This window comes from Ctenopharyngodon idella, chromosome 2 (genome assembly GCF_019924925.1).
Source record: "Ctenopharyngodon idella isolate HZGC_01 chromosome 2, HZGC01, whole genome shotgun sequence".
NCBI lineage: Eukaryota > Metazoa > Chordata > Actinopteri > Cypriniformes > Xenocyprididae > Ctenopharyngodon > Ctenopharyngodon idella.
The window spans coordinates 11,266,675-11,292,403 of NC_067221.1; the positions used below are offsets into that span (position 1 = coordinate 11,266,675).

General features: G+C 37.6%; 1 protein-coding gene across 2 annotated transcripts; it reads right to left on the reverse strand.

Moving 5' to 3' along the window:
• Positions 1-3,121: 3,121 nt before the first annotated feature.
• pi15b (peptidase inhibitor 15b) lies at positions 3,122-8,018 on the reverse strand. Of its 2 annotated transcripts, none has more exons than XM_051865773.1 (6): positions 7,115-8,018; positions 6,680-6,900; positions 5,051-5,169; positions 4,659-4,791; positions 4,464-4,579; positions 3,122-4,317 (listed from the first exon to the last, which is right to left on the reverse strand). In XM_051865773.1, exons 1-6 carry the CDS (start codon positions 7,179-7,181, stop codon positions 4,182-4,184), a joined length of 792 nt encoding a protein of 263 aa, XP_051721733.1. In that variant the 5' UTR covers positions 7,182-8,018; the 3' UTR covers positions 3,122-4,181. The 2 variants fall into 2 exon arrangements, with proteins under 2 accessions (XP_051721733.1, XP_051721741.1); XM_051865781.1 differs by having other exon boundaries at positions 6,680-6,976.
• Between the last annotated feature and the right edge of the window lie 17,711 nt (positions 8,019-25,729).

Below are 25,729 nucleotides of genomic sequence, written 5' to 3' on the forward strand. Positions count from 1 at the left end.
TGAACTCTGAATATTCTCCATGAACATGAAATTTGGGCTGGATGATTATATTGATTAAATTTATACAAAACACACCTGATTTCTACAGCTTGTAACTTTAGAGGTATTCTTTACAATGTGAAAGAGGTCATGCAATTGGTAAAAGATGCCTTTTTTTTTAGTGTGAAAAATAATGATTATTTCATTGTATCTGTTGGCAGAGAAGGCCTTTAATGTATGCAGTGGTTTTGACCTATATTTTGCTGAGAGAGCTAAATTGTTATGTTTGTTATTTGGTGGTGGAGAGGGGGAAGTCTTTCAGTTTCTTTCTGCTCACATCCACAGCCAATATTGATGGTCTGCAAAATTATAAAAACAGGGGTATGTTGTTTTTTTCCTGAGCAAACATACTATTGGTTCACCATTGCTCGTATTTCAGCTTTATCAACATACAGAAATGCTGAGAATGTTTTCACCAGATCAGTCTTGCACAGTGATCAGGAATATTTTCAGGTGTCTCAAAACTATTATAATCGAGTCCTGCAGATTTGAAGACTGTTCTGAATTGTTCAACAGAACCAGAAGAGAAAGGCATATATTTGAAGTTACACAAGAGGTTAAAAAAATAAGAGATAATACAAAAGAAAATCTGGAAAGTGGATGAGGAGAATCGCTGAAGAACTGTCCAGGAAAACTGGAACCATTTAGCTTCATAGACACACGTTTACACAATCAATAAAGGTCATATAGTGCAGCGGCCTCTGAAAGACACTGAAACAAAGTGAAGCAACATGTGCCAGGAAAATCTTAGAAATGTGTTTACAAATTAACCTAATACATCTCTGAACTTGAAGAAATGTCAGTGTGCATTTGTAAATACGTCTTAAATGCAACGTCCACCAAATCTACAGTAAACTTAAAGCTACATCTATTTGTAGCCTATGACACTTCTTTCCACACACATACAGTGCACCTTAAACTGTACCATAATCCCTTTAAGACAAGTCATTTCACTCGGCGGCCATCTTTGAAACGCCTCTCGGACTTGCAAGTGCAGCTCCTATCTCTTTGGAGCGGGAAACATCAAATTCTCCAAAGCTTTTCACCAAGCTTTTGATTGAATTTCATATTTGAAATAATTAAAGAAATCTGACAATAGCTGTCTCATAAACTTTGTTTCTAAACGCTCAAATCATTACAAAAAAAAAAAAAATTTCAGACTGGATCAAGCTAATGCGCATGCGTAGTCCTAAGTACGCGAGTCTGTAGGCGTTTCTCAATGTCAAGGAAGGATCCTCGGAAGCCAGAATTTCGAGGATGCTACGTCATCGACATCCGTCGAAGGACTGTTCCAATGTCGAGGATCCTCGCAATTTCAAACAAGGACTGAGTCCTTCGTTCGAAAAATATCCCATATACAGGAAAGGATGCATATGTGTAGCCTTCGCGCTCTTCGCGCTCTCAAATCACCCACAATCCTATGCGCGCAGCTTTGCGATCTTGTTCAAAAAATTTAAAAAAAATGTCGGACGTTAGCGGGTAATATGCTTTCAAATGTAAGTACATTTATGTTACCAAACATTTGTTATAACTGTAGTAAATATGTCAGATAAATAAAGTTTAACGTTTAAATGCCAGTACAAATTACTACCGTATTGATATTATAAATTATACAAATACAAATTACGTTATTGATGGCTAACAACCGGACCGTCATTTAACAATTGTTAGCTTGGTTGCCTTTTCACTGACATAATGACGCAATGACGTGCACTTGCTAGTCTGTTCCATTTACGTGTTCTCCGAATGCTAAAGAGGAGCCTCGCCTAGCCTCTGAAGGAAGTGACTTGAAAGGACCAGTCCTGCCAAGGAAGTATCCTTGACATTGAGAAACGCCTTGTTTCTACAGGAACTGGAGCTTCTGCTGCAGTGACGCGATGACTTTACCAATCGGCGTTTGGATCTAATTTAGAAGGCGGGACTTATTCCGCCATATTGTGCATTGCGCTTTCTCCCATTCATAATACAGTACCTCAGGGATGACGGAAGCGAGTTAGCATTTTAGGACTTCCGGTTCCATCGCCCTCAAGTCTGGTTTTTTGAATGGGTTTTTGCTAAATCCCCTGAAATAAGGTCTGTGGTTAACAAAGCCTCTAAATATTTTCACGTTTTGATCTATGACATAAAACACACCAGTTATAACCCGCTTGTGATTTTTTTAAACCTTTATTGTGTCTTAAAAACGGCGGTTGCTAACAAGTTGCTAAAAGGGACTACTTCCAGACGTCATCATGACAAACAGGACATTTGGACAGCATTTCTCATGAAAAAAGTGGATAAGTATTCATACACAGCGCAGATCATAATCAGCGAGCATGTTTTTAAATAAAGTTGTTTTTTAAATAAAGTTTGAGGAAGCTTGGTGGTGGTGACGTTGATCCGCGACCATGATGTGCTGTAGTCCGTTTATAGCCTACTGTTAGCTTTTTATATCTGACGACTTTATTTAGGCTTTAAAATGTATAAATGTTGTGTTAACTTGTAAAGATTATCTTGATAGACAAAACGTGTAAGTGTCATAACCCTTTGTTAAACACAGAGCTTATTTTTTGCGATTTTCCAAAAGTCTATGGGAAAAATGCATAGGCTTTCGATCGAGGGAACCTGTACGCCGCTAACTTCTGGGTTGGCCTACAAAAACACGTCATCCCTGAGGTACTCTATTCGGTTGTTAAGTCTGACTTCATACCACAAGAAAAAAAAACGGTGCTAATTTACACACACGATGTGGTGTAATACTACCAAAAAATTATAACCATAACCTTTATCTCCAGACCAAAATCCCAGATGGCCAGACAGTGATTCATCTTATAAATTGTTAATGTCTGTGACGCTGTGAGCACAGAGCCTGTTGTGTAGACTGTAAGTATTTTAAATGTTTAACTTTTTAAAATGTTAAATGTTTAATATGAATAAATAGCACTCATAAACGCCCGTCGAGATGGCATTCTCAAGTGAAACGAGCCGGGGCTTGGACCCAGAAACGGCGTTTCCTACGTCATGACTTAACAAGCTGATAATACAAGTGCACTGTCTTTCTATATAAAGCCTTTGACTGTACCTAAAAACAAACACTCACAAGTAGTAAAGACTTCTTTATTATATTTTCAGAACAAAACTGTAGAAACACTTAAACTACATATTGGGTCACAGTGTAATATGTGCTATATCTTGTGTTTAAGTTCATTTAAGGGCATACAATCTACATATATCTCTCATTTAAAAAAGAAGAAGGAGAAGAAGAAAACAATACTGCTACTGTGTGCTGGGAATGTATAACAAATATCTGTTATTAATCATCTCAGTAAGACACCAATTGAAAGAACTGTTAGTTAGGATATGCTGGCACAACAATATTTGTATTATATATCATACAAATTTATGACATTACACAGTCATATAAATTTAATAGCTTAGAAGCATCTCCTCTCTCCTAGAGAACTAAAAAAAACTAGGATGTGGGGTTAGGTAGAGGTCACAATCTGAGGTCATGTAAGTATAACCATGGCAACATTACTGTTCAACAAACATAATGTAAAGAGAAAAGCTAATCAAATTCAGAGTAGCAATACTTGACACTGAAGAGCACCATTCCATGATCATTTATCATGAACTGCCAAACTACAGTAAATGTAACACACACACCACAACATATAAAATAACTCAACACGTATGAGAACTTTACATGACCAAATAAAAATGTTGAAAATACATTCAACGTTATCATTACAAAAACCTCAGAGCGGTTTTTGCTACTGAAAATACATGGACAGCTATAAAAACAAAAAATAGCTTGAATGTTTTATGTCTAAGCACCTTGGAAAAACCCTGACGTAATGGACTTAATGTGTAGGCTATAAAAGTGGAATATAAACATTATTATATAGAGTGATCAGTACAGACTTGATCTGTGCACCAGAAGAAAATATAACTACTATCCATGAGCATCAATATGATGGCTGATACTAAAACAGTCATGTTAAGATTGTATTAACATTAGCACCATTTCTGGAATAGATAGTATCATCACATAAAAAAGCAGCTAAATCTGCTGTACAAAATGCATATGGATTTAAAAGATATATTACACAGAACATCATTGTAAAAATGCACTCAATAGCGTTCAACATATGACAGACAGCTTATTTAAACCAGTACATGAAGTTTGAGTTGACGGCAGGAAAGCACATGTTGTTGCTGCATGAACCTCCGTAGCTTGGAGGACAAGCTGAGCATGGCACACCGACTCTGTAAGGTGCTTCGCCAATCCAGTTGCCCCTAAAAAATAGGATTATTTTAAAAATATGCCACAAAGACAAGCATGCATTACACTTTAGTCATGCGCTGGCATTATCAGACTAAGAATGGTACTCTGTGCTCTTGTAGGGTGTAAGATCTGGCTAGAGTCACAAAACATGACTAACTTTGGGGAATAATTGCAGACCAAGTACGTTGCCTCCCTCCACACGGCACCCCACACTACCATATTGTAACAGGTTTGGATGGCACATCCAACTCGGTTTGATGACGCCCACACCATCTGTAACATTCAGATAGCATCAGACATGCCAGTTTTTACTTTTTGCTTAATCTGAATTATTACTTGCTACCAAACTCACTTGTGTGTAATGTGTGCACATGGGTCCATAACAGCGCATCGGGCAGCGGGGATTGCAGTCACGCGGGTACGGAAACGCATAATCTCTGACCTCATCATACCAAGGTTTAACCATCTGAAGAATGGAGCGGTAACTGGCAGGAGCAGAAACAATTTGGGTGCAATTTAGGAAAGAAAAAAAAAACAGTATTATGCACTGGACTGAATCCAAAACACAAAATTCTGGTCTGGCTTGTTGCCTTGAGTCTTGTTCATCGTTTGTAATTTGATAATGCTGCCAAAGTGACATTTCAAGTCTTTAATGAGCACCATTCTTCTTTATTCAAGGAACAATAAAGATCTGTGAGGTTGTTCTGTGTCAGTACTAAACAACTGTTCACCTGCAAGACTTACTTGCCAGTTCGGACTGATAGGTTTTGACCCAGATATCGGAGAAGGTAAGGAGGTCCATGTTCCCAAAAACAGGTAGCTGCCCAAGCTTCTGCTGACCTGGCCAGGCCTTCATCCCAAAGCTAAAATATATATAAAAACATAATGATTGGTAATTGTGTGCAATAAAAAAAGAATTATTTTTACAATTTTACCATGGAGGAAAGCACATGAAATCCATGTCAAATAAAATGAAACTGCCCAACAAAATATTTTTTTGAGGGACAAAGTGGGATTAAATATCTCTGGTCATGTGACTCAATGTTCACATGAAATCACAGTAGGCTTGTTCAACTTTATGCGGCGGCGCAAAGATTGGATGCTGCCTGACAAAAGCAATGCGTTCTGGTTAGAAAATTTGTCTGACTTTGATCGGCACTGCAGCCGCCTTACGATCACATGTGCCATCAAAGTATCGCGAGAGCAAAATGTCCGAGGTGTCGGCCATCTCTGTACTCCTCCCCCGCCTGCAACCAGCAGATCTCGCCAGCCGGTGGCAGGCTAGTGTAGTTCATCTCGAACAAGCCTAGTGATTTCATGTGAACATTTAGTCACATGACCAAAGATGTTTAATATATATATATATATATATATATATATATATATATATATATAATATATTTTAGTGCTGTCAAACGATTAATCATGCTTAATCGCATCCAAAATAGGTTTGCTTACATAATATAAGTGTGTGTACTGTGTATATTTATTATGTATATATAAACACACACACATTTATTAAATAAATATTTACATGTATACATGTATATTTATATATAATTTATATTATATATAAATATTTTATATATAAATAGTATGTATTTTTGTTAAATAAATACATGCATGTGTGTATATACAGTATACATAGTGCAAAACATCTCTCGTCATGTGGTCATGTGACTAAATAGCTATATTTGCTGTATATAGTGATTTAATGTAAACATTTAGTCACATGACCAAAGATGTTTAATGCCACACACACACACACACACACACACACACACACACACACACACACACATATATATACATACATATACAAATGGGATTATATATAGGATTAAACATTTCTGGTCATGTGACTAAATGTTCACATGAAATCACTAGGCCTATATTAATATTATGTAGGCCTATAATGCCAGGATTATGTATGTATATATAATGCCAAGGACTGATAATCCCACAATACTTGTTTCACTTTATAACACGTAATAATTGTAATAATAGCAACAAAAAAAAAGGGATTAAACAGTTCTAGTCATGTGACTATTTACACCACCCACGTAAAAATGTTTACATTAAATCAAGACACTATTTTGTGTGCACTATTTTATACTTGAAATTTATGTGTAAAATAAATCAACAAGTGTTTTATACCTCAGAAGTACATTTATTTGGGATTAAATGGTTTGATACTATTACAATAAACTATTTTAATATTTTTTTGTATCCAGCAGGAGGAGCTGTCGAATGATTTAAATGCAGCACCGCATATCAGTCTAATCAGCTTTATATAGCTAGTGTTGATAATGTGGGGTAAAATGCATCATATTGTTTCTTTGGAAAGATTAAAGGGATGAGTGGGTTGCTTACCATGTACTCCATGTTTGCTGCGGGTGGGAAAACACTCGCGCGCACCTTGTTGTGATAGTCCAGAATTGCTATCATGTCACCCTGCGAAATGTACCGTTTTCGCCTTGATTTGGGTATTGATGCCAATCCGTCATCACCCGTTTCCGATTTATTGTTAGTGAGATTGGTTCCGGAGAGTGTTTCAGTCGCATTTCTGATAATCCAAGCGCTCGCATTACTGGCTACGAATACAAGAAACAAATCGGTAAAAAAGTTGATGGTCTTCATCCCTCTTTTTGGTGACTAATCAGTGATTATCTGCAAGTAAAATAATACTCATGAACAATTACATGAAATATAACTTTTACAAAGAGAGACAAAAAGATATTTTAATTATATATAAAATATACATTGTATATAAAAAGTGTATATAAATTCCCTGCATCAACATCGTACCGTTATTTGTTTGTATCTGAATGTGTGCGGAGCAGCTCTGCGAGTTATCCTGATGGAGATCTCTCATCCCGTCCACTGCCGCCTCTGGCTTTTATACCGTGCTGCTGTGATTCAGGAGGCAAGCGCAAGGTGCTCTGCTACGCGCCGGTCACCTGAACGAGGCATGTCTCCTGCCAGCATGAGGCTTGCTCACTTTCTTACACTCTCTGTATATGCCACTGTTTTAACTGTAATTTTAACTAATTTCTTTCTAAATACCTCAACCAGTTGAACAATACAAGGATAGACATGAAATTGTCTTTTAATTCTTTCAAATAAATAATATAAAATTGCATAAATTATTCTTGAACTGACTGAAGTATTTAAAAGGAAAAGTTTTCATAAAGACACATTTTAACATAGATGTTAAATTTTGATGTTAAATTCACTATTGTTTTTGTTAAAGGTGACCTATTATGCCCCTTTTGACAATATGTAATATAAGTCTCTGGTGTCCCCAGAATGTGTCTGTGAAGTTTCAGCTCAAAATACCCCACAGATCATTTATTATAGCTTGTCAAATTTGCCCCGATTTGGGTGTGAGCAAAATCAAGCCATTTTTGTGGGGGTTGCTTTAAATGCAAATGAGCTGGTGCTCCCCACCCCCAAGCTGGCTCCTCATTCCAATACACTGAGGCATACATAGGCTAACACAGCAAATATAACTCACAAAATGGATCATTAAACTGTTCTTGATGCAGCATATAACATAGGTATGGCATGTATTTTGTGGATGTTTGCTAAAATTCGATTCTGAATGATTTTGATAGCGTGTTGCACGGCTAACGTGGCTAAAGCTACACACTGTTTGAGAGCCTCAATAAGAATGAAGATGCGTTTATGAATTATACAGACTACAAACTGTATAAACTTTTTCAAGTTCAAGTCCACCGAGGTTAATCTTCTAACTCCTGACGGCTTTGTCGGACAAAATGGCGGATTCGGCGTTATGATTGGTTAGATCGCTTGTCAGTCAAACTCCTGGCGAAGGGTCAATTGGATCAGTTGGTATCGATCCATCTTTGAGAATCAATTTCTGTGCAAATCCTGTGTTTTACTGACGGTTGTGTGAAGCATTCTAGTGTTAAGCCCGGGATACACTGCACGATTTTTGGCTCTCTCAGACGAAAGATTGCCATCGTGAAACAATCGTGGCGATTTCTGTGATCGTAGCTGTTAATCGGTGGTCCTATGTCGTACAATGAGAGAGATTCAAAGACGGCCGTTTTCCCAGTCTTGTGACCAAAGATAGCCTACGATCATTTTCTGACAGTGTCAGAAATTCAGCATGATCATTGCACAGTGTGTTAGCTGCTATGATCTACGTCTACTGACCAGCCAATAAAAATGCGACATGAAATCAACGCGACATGGCGCTAAAACTTAAAACTGCTTACCTCAAGCTCTTTTCCCTTCTTCTTTCGCCGCTTCCTTTTTATTTTCAGCACACATAAAAACTACAACTGCCAAAGTGTGATTCAACGTAGTGTTTTGTTTACCAGCAGCGCATGCTGATGACATTTTATTCTTAGATAGAAACTTGCATCGTAGCCTACGAGTCAACAGGTGTCATCATCGTACAGTCTACATGCATTTCGTACCCAAGTTTAGTAGATCCATGTCGCACAGTGTGATAAAGTAATGATCTTATAGGATTGCTAAAATCGTGCAGTGTATCCAGGGCTTTAATGACTTAAGGTGGGTGCACACTGTGCGATTTTGGCCACGATTTGGTCCTCTGAGAAAAATTTTGAGAATCCTAAAAGATTCCTATAATCCTAGGCTAAAATCTGTAGTCTTTGATCGCTAGTTTGACATGTTCACCGACAACCGAGTAATGACCGTTGCGATCAAATTTTACCTCCAACGAAATTCTGGCAGTGTCAGAAGGTTTGGCGCACAGTCGTGCAGTGTGACTTCTCCTACGACGAATGTCAAATTGTCTTCGTTTTTCAAGACAAGCCGTGATCAAAATTAACGCTAGAGAGTGCTGCTGTCCTGCAGAGTTTTGCTCTGACACAACTCACCTTCCTTCACGTAGCTTTAGTAATGCTGAAGACATTCAAGTGTGTGTGATCAGGGTTGTAGCTAAACTGCGGGACAGCTGCTGCTGCTGCACTCCAGGGCCAGTGTTACTCGTCGCTTGTGAAAACAATGGCGGCGCCGTGGGTGGAAACAGGCTACAGATTCAGCGGGCGGTAATATTATAATAAGATCCCCTTCCTACGTCACAAGGGGAGCGCAATAAGAACGGCTCGATTTTTCACATGCTTGTAGAAAAAGGCTTACCAAAACAAAGTTACTGGGTTGTTCTTTTTTACATTTTTTGTGCTGGTAGATGCACCAGAGACCCGATTATAGCACAAAGTCAGATTTTCATGATACGACCCTTTTAAAGAATTGTTCGGCAGTACTTTACTTATTTATTACAATAACTGGGTAATAAGCCTACTAACCCTAAACCCAGCCCTAAACCTAACCTTAAAGGATTAGTGGCTTTGTTCCGAAATGTACATATTGTTTTCAGAGAAACATGTGATTAACGAAAAACAAAGTCTCACTTTCTTTCCAGTCATGTAAATGCTTCACTTTGCGTGTCCGAATGTTTGAACTCAGACCACTAGCTCTACAGGTAGCCTATATGGAAGTTCAAGTCCATTTACTAACATTTTAAATATATAAGCCTGCAGACTACATTACATTATCATAAGTTCTGTCATATAAATAGTATAAAAACAATAAAATAACAGTGTATTATTATAGTATTATTATATTATTAGTATTATTATAATTATTGTTTTTGTTGTTACATTTAATTTATTGCCACACTTTAATATATGAATTATATTATCAGAAAACTGAACACAGGTAGCGTCGTCAGGCTTTTGTTTGTGCCTAATGGATAAAACAACGGAGCTGCGCTCTCAGGTTTATGACTGCTATAAACTTGACCTGCCACAAGATGGCACTGTTTTCGACACTTGATGCTTTGAAACTTTTTCCAAAACATTTAGAGAAAAGCTTTAAAGATTTAAGAGGCTTCATTTCTCCATCTCTACTCAGTAGTTTTAGGCCTTTTTGAAAATGTTTCAATCGAATTTAGCTGTTTTAGAAAGCGTTTACTGAATTTGAGCCTGTTTTTAAACAACTATCTGTAATGTCAATTTTTATGTGTGAAAAAAGCGAAGCCAGTGGCCTCTTGCGGTTCAAAACACTTACGCTACGACCTACGCCTTCCGTATTCAACTTGCGAAAAAAGCATAACTGACACAACATCAGTTTTGATTTTTTCGTAAGTTTAATACAGAAGGCAGTCTGGCGGAAGCTAGATATTACTTTATAACTTGTTAAATATGGATATTTTTCTTACACAAACACATCACTTCGCTTCAGAAGGCCTTTATTAACCCCCCGGAGCACGTTAATGATGGATGAATGCACTTTCTTGAGCTTCAAACTCGTTGACCCATGTTCACTGCCATTATAAAGCTTGAACGTGTCAGGATATTTATTAATATATCTCCGATTGTGTTCATCAGAAAGAAGAAACTCATATACACCTAGGATGGCTTGAGGGAGAGTAAAGCTTGGGGTAATTTCCATTTTAAAGTGAACTAATCCTTTAACCCATGTAGTTACCTTATATTACCCAGTACTTTCAAGTACATGTAAGTGCACATACTGTAAAATAAAGTGCAGCCAATTGTTCTATACAGTATTTAATGCAATTACATCAAAAGTAACTAATTAAATTACAGAAGAAAATAAGAGTAATCACTTACTTTACTTTTTCAAGTGAAAAGTATTCAATTACAGCAATTAATTACTTAGTAATTATTTATACCCAACAGATTACACTGCTACTTAACTAAAAAATACATAAACAGATGAAATATTTTTGAACAGAAATACTTTTATTATCTTACATAGAAAGGGGAGAGATGGGTTTCCCGGATGGGCAGTTCTACAGTGTTCTACAACGGCCATTATTCAGAAACTACTGACTGATCAGAATGAAGTATTCAAGACAGGACTGTAATAACACTAATTAATCATAGGCTAGTTTGTTATTAGTTGCATTGCAAAATATACCATGTTATACTGGATGCAGTTTTGTCTCCTTAAAAAAAGACAAATGTCATAAATCATAAATCAATGTATAGCATAACCTTTGCAGAGACTAAAACCTTGTTAATAGACGTAATTAACCTTTCTCAGTATAGCTAACAGCTTAGATGTAGAAAGTCAGTGAGATATGGTTTTTGTATTATGTTTTTCTTGTCTTATTCATACAGATACACTTGTTAAGTGTTTGAGTCCAAAGAGCCCATTTGCCAGCATGTATGTGGAGCCAAGTTAAGAAGCTTTTTAGAGGCATATCGTTTTCTTTGGCAGGTGGAAACTGAGTAAGACCAACGTGACGCACATACGACCCCACTCCCCCTTCAACTCTCCTCCCCTCTTCCACTGAACTGTGAATTTGCAGGTTTTCTTGGAACTGAGTGTTACTCCTTATGCAGTCTTTGGTCCAGAAGTGAGATGTTTACTATGCAAGCAGAGGTGTAAAGAGTACCTGAAAACCATACTTAAAGGATTAGTTCACTTTCATATAAAATTTTCCTGATAATTTACTCACCCCCATATCATCCAAGATGTTCATGTCTTTCTTTCTTCAGTCGAAAAGAAATCAAAGTTTTTGATGAAAACATTCCAGGATTATTTTCCTTATAATGAACTTCAATGGCCTCCAAACGGTTGAAGGTCAAAATTATAGTTTCAGTGCAGCTTCAAAGGGCTTTAAACGATACCAGACGAGGAATAAGGGTCTTATCTAGCGAAACGATCGGTCATTTTCGAAAAAAAAAAAAAGTAAATGTATATGCTTTATATAAACAAATGATCGCCTTCCAAGTGCTTCCGCCAAAACCGTACTTTCGTATTCTTCAAAAAGCTTACGCTGTATGTCCTATGCCTTCCCTATTCTACTTACAGACAAAATGTAACTGGCGCTGCGTTCGTTCTGCGTTCAAGGCCATTGAAGTCCATTATAAGGAGAATAATCCTGGAATGTTTTCATTAAAAACCTTAATTTCTTTTCGACTGAAGAAAGACATGATCATCTTGGATGACATGGGGGTGAGTAAATTATCAGGAAAATTTTATATGAAAGTGAACTAATCCTTGAAAGGATTAGTTCACTTTAAAATGAAAATTACCCCATGATTTACTCCCCCTAAAGCCATAGGTGTATATGACTTTCTTCTTTCAGACGAATACAATCGGAGTTATATTAATAATCATCCTGATGCTCCCAAGCTTTATAATGGCAGTGCATGGAAACCACCTGTTTTGAAGCTCAAAAAAGTTCATCCATCCATCATAAACATATTCCACACGGCTTCGGGGGGATAATAAAGGCCTTCTGAAGCCGAAGTGATGCTAAGTCCTACGCCTTCCATATTCAACTTACGAAACAAGCGTAACTGACACAACGTCAGTTATGCTTTTTTCACAAGTTGAATATGGAAGGCGTTCTGGCAGAAGCTATTTATTTTACTTTTCATAATGTGTTAAATGTGGATATTTTTCTTACACAAACACATTGCTTCACTTCAGAAGGCCTTTATTAACCCCCCAGAGTCATGTGGAGTAGGTTTATGATGGATGGATGAACTTTTGAGCTTCAAACAGGTGGTTTCTGTGCACTGCCATTATAAAGCTTTGGAGCATGGGGGTGATTATTTATATAACTCCAAATGTGTTCGTCTGAAAGAAGTTATATACACCTAGGATGGCATGAATTTTCATTTTAAAGTGAACTAATCCTTTAATTAAAAGTACAGACACCTTGCAGCTAAAAAGACTCCAATACAAGTTACAAGTCATCTGATTTTAACAGTATTTAAAGGGTTAGTTCACCCCAAAATTTTCATTCTTTCTCAGCTTTGCAGAAATACCCTTCAATAACCTGTCAGTATCACCGAAGTATGTCATACTGTATGAGGGACAAAATGTGTTTAAACAATCATTAGAGAAATAACTGTTAACTGCATAATTTGAAATTGGACATTATATGTGGTAAGGAAATGATAAAACAATATGCATTAGCCAGATGAATAAGGTGAATGGATATCTGGAATCTTATGGATTTCCTTTCACCTGTGCACAGTGTTGAATTTTAATGGAGGAACCATTCAGGCTGTTTTTACGTTTAAGAATATTTTACACAAACTGAACTACAGCAGTAGGATTATATGAAATGCAATCTTTTGCAGTTCTTCTGTATGTTGGCCTTAACCCAGTCTTACGCTAATTAGACCCTTTCATCCCCAACTCATTCATATTTACAAAAAATTAATTAATATTTGATCATTTTATAATGCATATTCACTTTGTGGACTGGTGCTGTTTAGCTGAAGAGTGGGAGTGAGGAAGAGAAGGTCTACTGCCAAGCCATCCATATCCTTGCTTAGCATTTGTGTACTCCACCCAATGATGTTCTTACTTACTGGCAGCTCATAGTCACAGAATAAAGATTTCATTACCCTGTGCTCTCTTTAGGAGGTAAATACTGTCCCAGTGAAACTTTCAAATGACAAACCTGTAATCACTGGTTCACTAAAGCCAATGGCTTCTATATATAACTATTGTTTATTTTCCTAAAAAGATTATTCAAGCAACCTACTTATGTGGCTAGTATTCTGTGAATTCTGCAGTAATAAAGAAAGTCCCAGAAAAGCTAGATATAGCCATGCTTACTTTGCAGTCTGAAAGACTGCTTTGTGCATATGCATCTTCATGGACCCATTATCCATTTCATTCTTGTACAGTCAAAACGCATTCACAAACTCAGATCTACCCGATTTAATTTAAAAATCCATGATAGTCAAAACAGAATAAATTTAAAGAAACAAATGATTGAGTGAGTTCAGTACGCAGGTGTGAGCATGAGGAAATCTTAGGTCTTTGGTTAGGTCGAATGGTTCATCACAATTCATTCAGTCTTTAAATCTAGAACTGAACGTTTTTGGCTAGAAACTCATTTGTAGCAACAACTATATTAAAAAAGAATGATAAAAAACAGAGACATACTATTGTATTATTCATTAGGGAGCTATGAAAATCTCAAACAGGAACACTGTGTTCATCCATCACATGCTGAATTGCTGGTATCTGCTCATTTCCATCACTAAACAGCTCATATAAACAGACAGTTTTTTTGTCTGGTCAATTTTTTGTTGTAACAAGTTGTCCTGAACATTATTTCAGTAAAGAACATCTATTGTGATGCAAACAAGTGCATTTGCAAACATACACTACTGTTCAAAAGTTTGGGGATGGTATGTGTGGTCAGTAAGAAAATCTCCTATGTTCACCAAGGCCACATTTATTTGATCAAAAATACAGTAAAAACTGTTTTTTTTTAAATATTATTACAATTTAAAATACAAACCCGATTCCAAAAAAGTTGGGACACTGTACAAATTGTGAATAAAAAAGGAATGCAATAATTTACAAATCTTATAAACTTATATTTTATTCACAATAGAATACAGATAACATATCAAATGTTGAAAGTGAGACATTTTGAAATGTCATGCCATATATTGGCTCATTTTGGATTTCATGAGAGCTACACATTCCAAAAAAGTTGGGACAGGTAGCAATAAGAGGCCGTAAAAGTTAAATGTACATATAAGGGACAGCTGGAGGACCAATTTGCAACTTATTAGGTCAATTAGCAACATGATTGGGTATAAAAAGAGCCTCTCAGAGTGGCAATGCCTCTCAGAAGTCAAGATGGGCAGAGGATCACCAATTCCTCCAATGCTGCGGCGAAAAATAGTGGAGCAATATCAGAAAGGAGTTTCTCAGAGAAAAATTGCAAAGAGTTTGAAGTTATCATCATCTACAGTGCATAATATCATCCAAAGATTCAGAGAATCTGGAACAATCTCTGTGCGTAAGGGTCAAGGCCGGAAAACCATACTGGATGCCCGTGATCTTCGGGCCCTTAGACGGCACTGCATCACATACAGGAATGCTACTGTAATGGAAATCACAACATGGGCTCAGGAATACTTCCAGAAAACATTGTCGGTGAACACAATCCACCGTGCCATTCGCCGTTGCCGGCTAAAACTCTATAGGTCAAAAAAGAAGCCATATCTAAACATGATCCAGAAGCGCAGGCGTTTTCTCTGGGCCAAGGCTCATTTAAAATGGACTGTGGCAAAGTGGAAAACTGTTTTGTGGTCAGACGAATCAAAATTTGAAGTTCTTTTTGGAAAACTGGGATGCCATGTCATCCGGACTAAAGAGGACAAGGACAACCCAAGTTGTTATCAGCGCTCAGTTCAGAAGCCTGCATCTCTGATGGTATGGGGTTGCATGAGTGCGTGTGGCATGGGCAGCTTACACATCTGGAAAGGCACCATTAATGCTGAAAGGTATATCCAAGTTCTAGAACAACATATGCTCCCATCCAGACGTCGTCTCTTTCAGGGAAGACCTTGCATTTTCCAACATGACAATGCCAGACCACATACTGCATCAATTACAACATCATGGCTGCGTAGAAGGATCCGGGTACTGAAATGGCCAGCCTGCAGTCCAGATCTTTCACCCATAGAAAACATTTGGCGCATCATAAAGAGGAAGATGCGACAAAGAAGACCTAAGACAGTTGAGCAACTAGAAGCCTGTATTAGATAAGAATGGGACAACATTCCTATTCCTAAACTTGAGCAACTTGTCTCCTCAGTCCCCAGACGTTTGCAGACTGTTATAAAAAGAAGAGGGGATGCCACACAGTGGTAAACATGGCCTTGTCCCAACTTTTTTGAGATGTGTTGATGCCATGAAATTTAAAATCAACTTATTTTTCCCTTAAAATGATACATTTTCTCAGTTTAAACATTTGATATGTCATCTATGTTGTATTCTGAATAAAGTATTGAAATTTGAAACTTCCACATCATTGCATTCCTTTTTTATTCACAATTTGTACAGTGTCCCAACTTTTTTGGAATCAGGTTTGTAACTGTTTTCTATTTGAATACATAAAATGTAATATATTTCAGTGATGGCAAAGCTGAATTTTCAGGATCGTTACTCCAGTCTTCAGTGTCACATGATCCTTCAGAAATCATTCTGATATGCTGATTTGGTTCTCAAGAAACATTTCTTCTTATTATACATTTACATGTTGAAAAATTAACATGTGTTAAACAACAATACAATATTAAGTCATCTTTAACATGCTAAAGTTCAGCTAAATATTCCCTCTCACATTAAAACATACTAAGTAAAATTAAAATGTAATCAAGTTTTTGACTAAATACATCAGTACTATACGCATACTAGGGCCTGAAATGCAACACTATTTAATGCAATTTATAACAGTCAAATGTGTTCTTGGACTAAAAAGGGTTGAAGACTCCCTGTCCAGGAGAGTAAAATGTAAAATGCTTTGGAAAAAAAGAAATGTGACAATCATGACAGCTTGTAATGAAAAAAAAAAAATTGTCAACATGCACTCAAAGATTGTGTCAGCCTTGGCAAACATTCTGATATTTGCTTAATCAAATACATCTATATTCTCTGAATAATCTTCTGTTGTAGAATGTCAAAACATCTCTGACATCATTTTTGCCTCATTGTTTACTTGCTAACAATTGTGCTCACATTAGACTCATGCTCATGGATGACAGTGAAACTAACAATTACGATACAAAGCAAATGCTAGTAACAAAAATCCTTGCTTTTATTTCATTGACATTTTACAATGTCAGAGTAGGGAGAGAAAAAGCCATTTCCCCCTTAAGGGAACCTCCAAGCACAACAACTCTCCCAGTACTCCATAAAAGCAGTGGACTACAGCTCAGATATGAAAAAAAAGAAAAGAAAAAATAGATTAAAGACCTCCCTTACTATCATGAGTCACACAACAGAATCCCTGGAACACAAAGAGAACAAACCTCTAATGCCCTCACTTAAACTGCAGTGCTGTTTATAAGAAGATCACATCATCATCTAAGATACATTTTTTTGGCAATTTATTAATGTGTGAGATTTATGAGCACTGTAATGGAAACAGATGTATTCCAAATGAAGCATATTAATGTCTATAACTGGGGTTAAAGATCATAAGGCACTTTTGGGAGATCACCAAACAGCCTCTGGACTAGACTAATACTGTGCTTAACTGTCTGTTTTTTCTCAAGTCCATATGTAATCCTTGATTTAATTTCTTCCAGTTCATGCTGATATCAATGATGGACCTTTGCATCAGCTGTCTGACCACCATGATGCAGTGCAGTGTTTTTCTCATCTGGATTTTAATGGCAAATGATTTATAAGATGACCAAACCTCCCACCAGAGATGAATGCCACACAACCCCCAAAAATCAATAAATCCACGTGTGGGAATCTAAATGAAGAAAACTAAATATAATGTGGGTTTTTAAGCAGTAAATGGTTATTTTGTGGCTTGGCAATCTTGTGTCTTTGGCAAGACCAAGATAATGGAGGTCTAACAGTGTGGAGAAGGATTTCACACATTAGATTTATTTACAGGACATTCCCTGTAAACCCAGTGACCCCAAGTACAATCAACTGTGCTACAACGCAGAAATTGGTCAAATGGAGAAGCAGCATCTGTTCTACTTTTAAAAAATGAAATATTTCCGTTTGTAAAACTGATTCCATGGAATATTGATGTAAAGGCTACATCATATTTTTTGTGCAAACGAGTAAAGGTGCGGTCATAAAGCAGAAAATCCCCGTGACAGATTTGAAATCTGCGATGGAAAGACTTTTGTCCTCACGTGAATTTCCAGATCACGTGGATTCCTTGATATGACTGGGTGCCAGCGAAAACTACCCCAACAACGATGAACAGAATGTGCTCAACTTTTTATGATTTATATAATTTATAGGCTATGTGGAGTCATTTCACCAAAAACCAGGGTGTGGCAGACCTTGATGGCATCATCCAATCTTACTCCCTCGACGTGACAGTCCCACTTTTTCCAGCACTTCAAAGCTCAAAAGTCTGAATATTATCCAATTTAAGTGTTATTTTTAATATGATGACCAAAAACATTTTTGTTCATCCTACAAATATTGTCCTCATTTGTAAAACTAAAAATCAATCAATCAAAAACCACAGCCAATCAGAAAAGAGTGTGGGCGGGCTCTCGTGGCATTTGCACGGCACCGGAGATTAGTCTTGACGGCACTCGCAATGAAATGATGAAATGGATATAAGTACAAATTCACAAATATTACACAATTTAAACATTATTAAAAATACATGCTGAGATACTGAAAAAAATCTTTGTTATAGAATATACTTGTTTTGTTCACATTTTGAACGTTCTTGCTTCCATTTGTTTAATTTCAAGATCTGGGTTGAATTATCCATTGTTGCGTACAAAGCTGGGAGCACTAAATGATATTCAAAGTCACATTACACGCTTTTAACATTAAATAAAGCACATAAACATTACCTGAGATTATCATTGCCATACTTTGTGTTGTTGCTCCAGCCGCGACTTCGCCTAAAAAGTACTTGACCAATTGACTTGACGAGGCAGCCAAGGTATGGCAGTCACCATACCCTGCCATAGCCTACACAATTGACGCCCCATAGGCCTAACAGTTAATTCCGGTCTTCAAATCTAAATGGTCGAGTAGCTTTTCACTGTTTGTAGCCTATAACTCACTTGTCTGTGTTCTAGACAGGTGAGTAAAGTCTGAGCAGTGATGGGGATTTTTCAGGGAGTCTGCAGGTTAGTGGCGACAACTGTCATTGAATCAATCATTCAAACGATTCCTTCAAAATACATTTTAATTTAAGAATGAGCAAGTGCATATATGAGAGAGTCAGTTCAATCATATAGCTAATCAGCCAATTCATTATAAAACACTGGTTCAAGCAGGGCGAACCAGTAAACAAGCACATGGCTGCATCTGAATATGCATACCTCCCTACTAGGCAGAAACAGCGTGTAAAAGTGTAGTAGGTCTATGTCTGAATTCATAAAAGCCAAAGTATGGCCGCAAAGTACTTATTCAAAAGAAGTACCTACTCAGAGAATATGCAAGTTCTGACACAGCCGCTGTCTTTATGAATGAGTAATTAATTGACGGAAATTGAATCATTTACTCAACCAAATCGATCAAAACTGATTCATTCAGAAATAAACAAGTGGCTTCATAAGTAATTAATTGAATCATTTGTTGTGATTGAATGACATTGTTACATTCTTGTGATATTACTGTGCATTCACACCGCCACCGGCGAGAGCGTCAAAGTGACAGGAAGTCATTCATTATCAATGTGAGCCGGCGGCGAGCAGCGGCGCGACGCATCTTGGATGGTGTGGTGGTCGAGGAGAGTTGAAGTCAGGTCAACTTTATGGTAATGAGCTATGACGCGGTTCAGCAGCAACCGATCAGAATGAAGAGGTCCTCCGCTTGAGAGGATACCAGAGAACGCAGTCGTGTAAACATTGGTTCCGACCAAACATTAGTTGCCAAGCAAAATAAAAGAGAGGTGGATAATTGCTGTGGCACCTCATGGCAAAGAACTCTCTGAGGATCTGAAAAAAAGATTTGTTGCTCTACATAAAGATGGCGTAGGCTATAAGAAGATTGCCAAGACCCTGAAACTGAGCTGCAGCACGGTGGCCAAGACCATACAGCGGTTTAACAGGACAGGTTCCACTCAGAACAGGCCTCGCCATGGTCGACCAAAGAAGTTGAGTGCACGTGCTCAGCGTCATATCCAGAGGTTGTGTTTGGGTAACAGACGTATGAGTGCTGCCATGCAGCATTGCTGCAGAGGTTGAAGGGGTGGGGGGTCAGCCTGTCAGTGCTCAGACCATATGCCGCAAACTGCATCAAATTGGTCAGCATGGCTGTCGTCCCAGAAGGAAGCCTCTTCTAAAGATGATGCACAAGAAAGCCCGCAAACAGTTTGCTGAAGACAAGCAGACTAAGGACATGGATTACTGGAACCATGTCCTGTGGTCTAATGAGACCAAGATAAACTTATTTGGTTCAGATGGTGTAAAGCGTGTGTGGCGGCAACCAGGTGAGGAGTACAAAGAGAAGTGTGTCTTGCCTACAGTCAAGTATGGTGGTGGGAGTGTCATGGTCTGGGGCTGCATGAGTGCTGCCGGCACTGGGGAGCTACAGTTCATTGAGGAAACCATGAATGCCAACATGTACTGTGACATACTGAAGCAGAGCATGATCCCCTCCTTTCAGAGACTGGGCCGCAGGGCAGTATTCCAACATGATAACGACCCCAAACACACCTCCAAGACGACCACTGCCTTGCTAAAGAAGCAGAGGGTAAAGGTGATGGACTGGCCAAGCATGTCTCCAGACTTAAACCCTATTAAGCATCTGTGGGGCATCCTCAAACGGAAGGTGGAGGAGCGCAAGGTCTCTAACATCCACCAGCTCCGTGATGTCATCATGGAGGAGTGGAAGAGGACTCCAGTGGCAACCTGTGAAGCTCTGGTGAACTCCATGCCCAAGAGGGTTAAGGCAGTGCTGGAAAATAATGGTGGCCACACAAAATATTGACACTTTGGGCCCAATTTGGACATTTTCACTTAGGGGTGTACTCACTTTTGTAGCCAGCGGTTTAGACATTAATGGCTGTGTGTTGAGTTATTTTGAGGGGACAGCAAATTTACACTATTATACAAGCTGTACTCACTACTTTACATTGAAGCAAAGTGTCATTTCTTCAGTGTTGTCACATGAAAAGATATAATAAAATATTTACATAAATGTGAGGGGTGTACTCACTTCTGTGAGATACTGTATATATTATTACTATATAACTATATAGCTGTATGCACTATATATTTATGACATTTATCATTATTTTCTCCAACTAAGCAATTTGTTCTCTGCGTTCTCTGGAATCCTCTCAAGCGGAAGACTTCTACATTCCGATTGGTTGCCGGTTACTTTGACGCTCCTGCCGGCGGCGGTCTGAATGTACAGTACAGCGTTGTTGGCAGGGCAGCCAGAGCGAATTTTGACGCTCTTGCCGGTGGCGATGTGAACGCACAGTTAGGCTATATTTCAGGAGAAGTTGAATAATTTAATCACAGTTTATGTAAAATGCAAATCTCTTCAAGGAAACTATAAGGACTATAACCGTAACCGGTGTATCAAAAACAACAATAAGGCAAGATCACCAAAAACCTGCAAACATATTAAAAAGTCTTGAAATTAAATTAGGCTAATGTACATTAAACAGACATGCAGGACCAGCTGCCCCAGTCAGGCACTGAATGTCCATGGAATGACCTTTGGGATGACCCCATCCTAAACCTATTGTTAAAAGCAAAGAGAGACTGAATCACACAAACTGTATTTGGTGCTACTCTGGCCAGAGCCCTGCACAGTGGAAACCATAGCAAGCACTTTAAATAAATGTGAATTATAGTGTGCAGTGTGGACTAATGCACAAACTAATGTTGAATGTTGTAAAATGTCATGTTGCATCAAAGGGAATTTTAATGTGGTCTAGACCGAATGGAACAGGAGTTGTATTTTTTGCAGTGATTAAAGTGATGGAGCACTGGGCTAGTCAGTTGTCTGGTTTAGACAGGAAGTGGCAATGGCCCGCATTTTCAGTGTGGGAGGAACATGTGGACAGTTGTTTTAAATCTTACATTCATTACAACACCATATTTGCACCAAAATTATAGTGCAGAATTGTTTCCATGTCTTTAGTGTTGTTCCAAAAGAAAACACGCATGCCTTAAATGCATTGTAAATTGCTTTGGATTAAAGCCAAATGCATTAACGTAAATGCAAATGTCTGAATCTATCTCCAGAGCCTTTGGAAACATCATAACAAATGGGTTGCACTGTAGGTACAAATTGTAACTGTATGTGTCTATGAGTGTGCTTGTGTAACAATTCTTTCTGCATTCCAACATCTTTTTTCTTCCTCAATTCACATGTACGCCAGAAAAGAAAAGAGCTCTCAGTACCATATATAGAATTACACTACAAAAATAGAACTAACAGACGGCATTTACAAACATTCGAACTATTAATGCAGAAGATTATTACATGGCCATATCATCATCCACCACTACAACTGTTTATAGGAATGACACAATATGATGACATGCAAAACCTTTAAAATGAAACTATGGCTAAAAGGTATATTATAAATTTCGTTCTCATGCGTCACAGACCATCAATGAAAGGAAAGGGTAAAAGTCAACCCTTACTTTTAAAAATGACTAGTTTTAACAATAACAGCTGACATAATGCCAAGAGCTCATGTTGTACTGGTTGAAATCATAGTTTCGAAAAGGAGATGATGTCATGCAACCATGTTTTTCAAGCTGATACAAGGAGTCCGATAAGGAGTAGCATATCAAATGTACCCGTCCACCTGAATTATGCAATCAATCAGCACAACAGCAATTTATGACTACACTTCACAACCAGATTTTGTTTTATCTTTGTGTTGTGTATAATTATGGCAACATTGTGCAGTTCTGTTGTCATTTTTGTGCACATGATGAACAAGTGTAAAACTTGACTTAAATCGGATAATGAACAACTGTATAGAGAAACAGCTCAGATAGATAAAGACCAAAGACAGAAAGAGTATTTTATGTGTCCCATTGTATCTGTATATATTCATACAGTACACGTGTGTCCACAGAATACAGCAAATCTCACTTTCACACACGGCTAAGTCCATGCCAACTGTACAGTATCAATTACATTGTTTTAGCAGGCAAAGAAAACCGCTTGATCTCTTTCACTGTTTTTCTGAGATATTTGAGCACTCAATCTTTGACGTCTTGTCCTTGATGAGGGGTTACTGGGTAAAATCCACTGCAATATGGCATACAAAAATGTCATAGTACGTCATGATAAGAAAATTTCAAACACATTTTATATGTGTTATCTTCAGCAATATTTCTTTAGGCACAAAGGAACGCACGTTGTTCATTTCTCCTACAAAGACACAGAGATGGCTTTATCTATAGGAATATAGTTTGGCTTTGCAGTGCACTCTGGGACATACTGGCAGCCCTGGATTTGTCTTTGTTCCATCTAAGTGCTTAGCAAGTGTTATTGTTGGCTTGCTGTTCTGATTCCCTCCCGTTTGAGGCCTGAACTCTCTGCAGTGCCCCCAAACAAATACAGAGGGCCCAGGCTTTGTGAGAACCACCATGAACTACTGCCTCGAGAGGCACGAAACAGGTCTTAAATGACCAGCTGGTGCGCCCAAAGTGCTTTATTTTGTCAGGTGGCCATGTATATGAGAAAAATATTGTATTGGATAACCATGTTGGCAACTATTGGATAACAATGATGCAACCGAATTAGTTCCTGGTGTGAACATTCATGTAAGCCAATTTTTTCAAGTGATTATAAATGGTCATGCTTGGTTTATGATGCAAGGAAGAATCATTTAACTGTTCTGCTGTAACCTACAACACACAAAAACATCCAGTTAGAACAAAACGGAGATATGACGATTGCATAAAACAATGTTCTTATCCTAAAATAGACCATTTTTTTCTTGTTCTTAATTTAATTTTACTCTCTCTTGTTTAGGTATAAGAATCTGTGCAGGGTTTTTTTGGGAGTGGTTCTGTCTTTGCTTATTTATTTAAACACAGCTGCTGTTTGGGGGAAAGGACACTGACATCATAACCACGTTTGCCCAAAAGGAACCAGCAAGAGGCCTGCTTCACTACATATAATTTTTCAAAATGATTGAAACAGTCATGGAAATAAACCGAATGTGTATTTAGAACCAATGGCTGCGTTCAAAATGAGGCATAAGAGAGGGAATCTGTATTTATAGATTTTAATACTTCATAAAAGAGATGTACAATAACAAGTGACATTTTAAGTGTGTTCCACACGCAATGGGAAATGTACCAAGCACACACTGACACCTTGTGGTGGATTATGGTAAAATGTCCTGAAGCAAGCTTTTACTTTTCTTATGGGTCATAAAGCAATTACTTTTAAAAATTAAATAATTTAAGCGAAACTACTCACATTTGGACATTAATAAATATAATGTTGTAGATTCACATATAATAATACTCTATTATAGCAGTTGGCTTCTTCCGATAGGCTATATTTTATATTATGGATGTCATACTTGTCACACAACTTGAATCTTGACTAAACTCTATAGATATTACATAATTGAGCCTTTGGATTGAACAGGGAGATACTGTATTGTATACAGAGCATTGAGAGCGTAAAACATGAAGGATAGACACCAGGGGTCACTATTGGCATTCAATGTTGCTTGAATACATTATGAGATTATTTCACAGCCTATTCATTCACAACACCTGCTACTAAGAATAATTCAAAATGTCAGAGATAGGAGGCGTCAGAAAATACACTAGCATTCTATTGGGTAAAAATCTGATTCAAGTTAAATGAAATGAAAATTCATTATTTTATGACCTATATATCTGACAAGTATCACCCACACCTTGAAACTAAACTTAGCTTTAGTTAAGTAACTTACCACAGCGGTAGGCTATGTACTTCTGCGTTCATTGTTTTAGTGTTGTTGTAAAATACTGTCCACATGGATCAGTGTTTCTATTCTGAGGACTGATGACGTTCTTTGTCACCTTTTGCATGGCACAAGTTCATTCATCTTTCAGCAAGTGTCTGACATAATCTGAGAATTCATATAATTGCAGTCTGCACTGCATACTGCAGAAATGTGTTCAGATGGCACACATGGGTTTTGGCAGTTCTGTAGCCTAAATGACTTTGATGTCACAGAGAAATGATACATTTTCAGGATCTATTTTTGGTTAGAAGAGTGTAGTTGCCAATTATTACCACCATCAAAGCTGCCGTAAATCCACCCAGGACTAGCGTAGCCGTATCAGTGGCCGGCTACTTTGTTGTGACAACATTAACAATGTTTTCTTTAGTAGTTACAATAAGGTAAGCTGCATAATTATAGACTTAATTGTGGACTAAACTGGTCTCACTGTTGGTGGGAGAACTTAGAAACAATAAAAGTCTATGCCAGATCCATAAATCTCAAGGTCCTCTTGCAGCCCATTTTGTCACAACAAAATTTATTATGAAATTTGCTCAACATAGCTGTCAACAATGTGATATCAAAGCTTTGATACATAAGCTGGGATATGTTTGGCTGGTCTGTTTACAATTGTGTCTGCCTATCATCCGTCTATCTATCTATCTATCTATCTATCTATCTATCTATCTATCTGTCTGTGTAGTCAGTCAGAGTCAAAAACGTTGGCATATAAACATAGCCTATTGCCAAATTGTACAAAATACAGAAATAGGGTATGCTATATAGAAACTAATACATTTTTAAATATTGTATAAATAAAATAAAAAAGGGATGAGCTGAAAATAGAATAAATATGGAAAGGGAAATCATTTAGATATTTAGAAAATATGGTTAAACATTCGAATCGAAACCTGTCTGTCTATCTGGTCCTATTTCTGATAATCAAAAACTAAAACTTACAACGTTCACCCACCCAT

What these genes read in the sequence shown, in the direction of transcription:
- pi15b (XM_051865773.1), bottom strand. Translation starts at nt 7,181, where the DNA reads ATGAGAGATCTCCATCAGGATAACTCGCAGAGCTGCTCCGCACACATT. An exon ending in TGTGCACACATTACACACAA is followed by an intron (nt 4,580 to 4,658) that starts GTGAGTTTGGTA and finishes TGAATGTTACAG; the next exon opens with ATGGTGTGGGCGTCATCAAA. An exon ending in GTCTGCAATTATTCCCCAAA is followed by an intron (nt 4,318 to 4,463) that starts GTTAGTCATGTT and finishes CCTATTTTTTAG; the next exon opens with GGGCAACTGGATTGGCGAAG.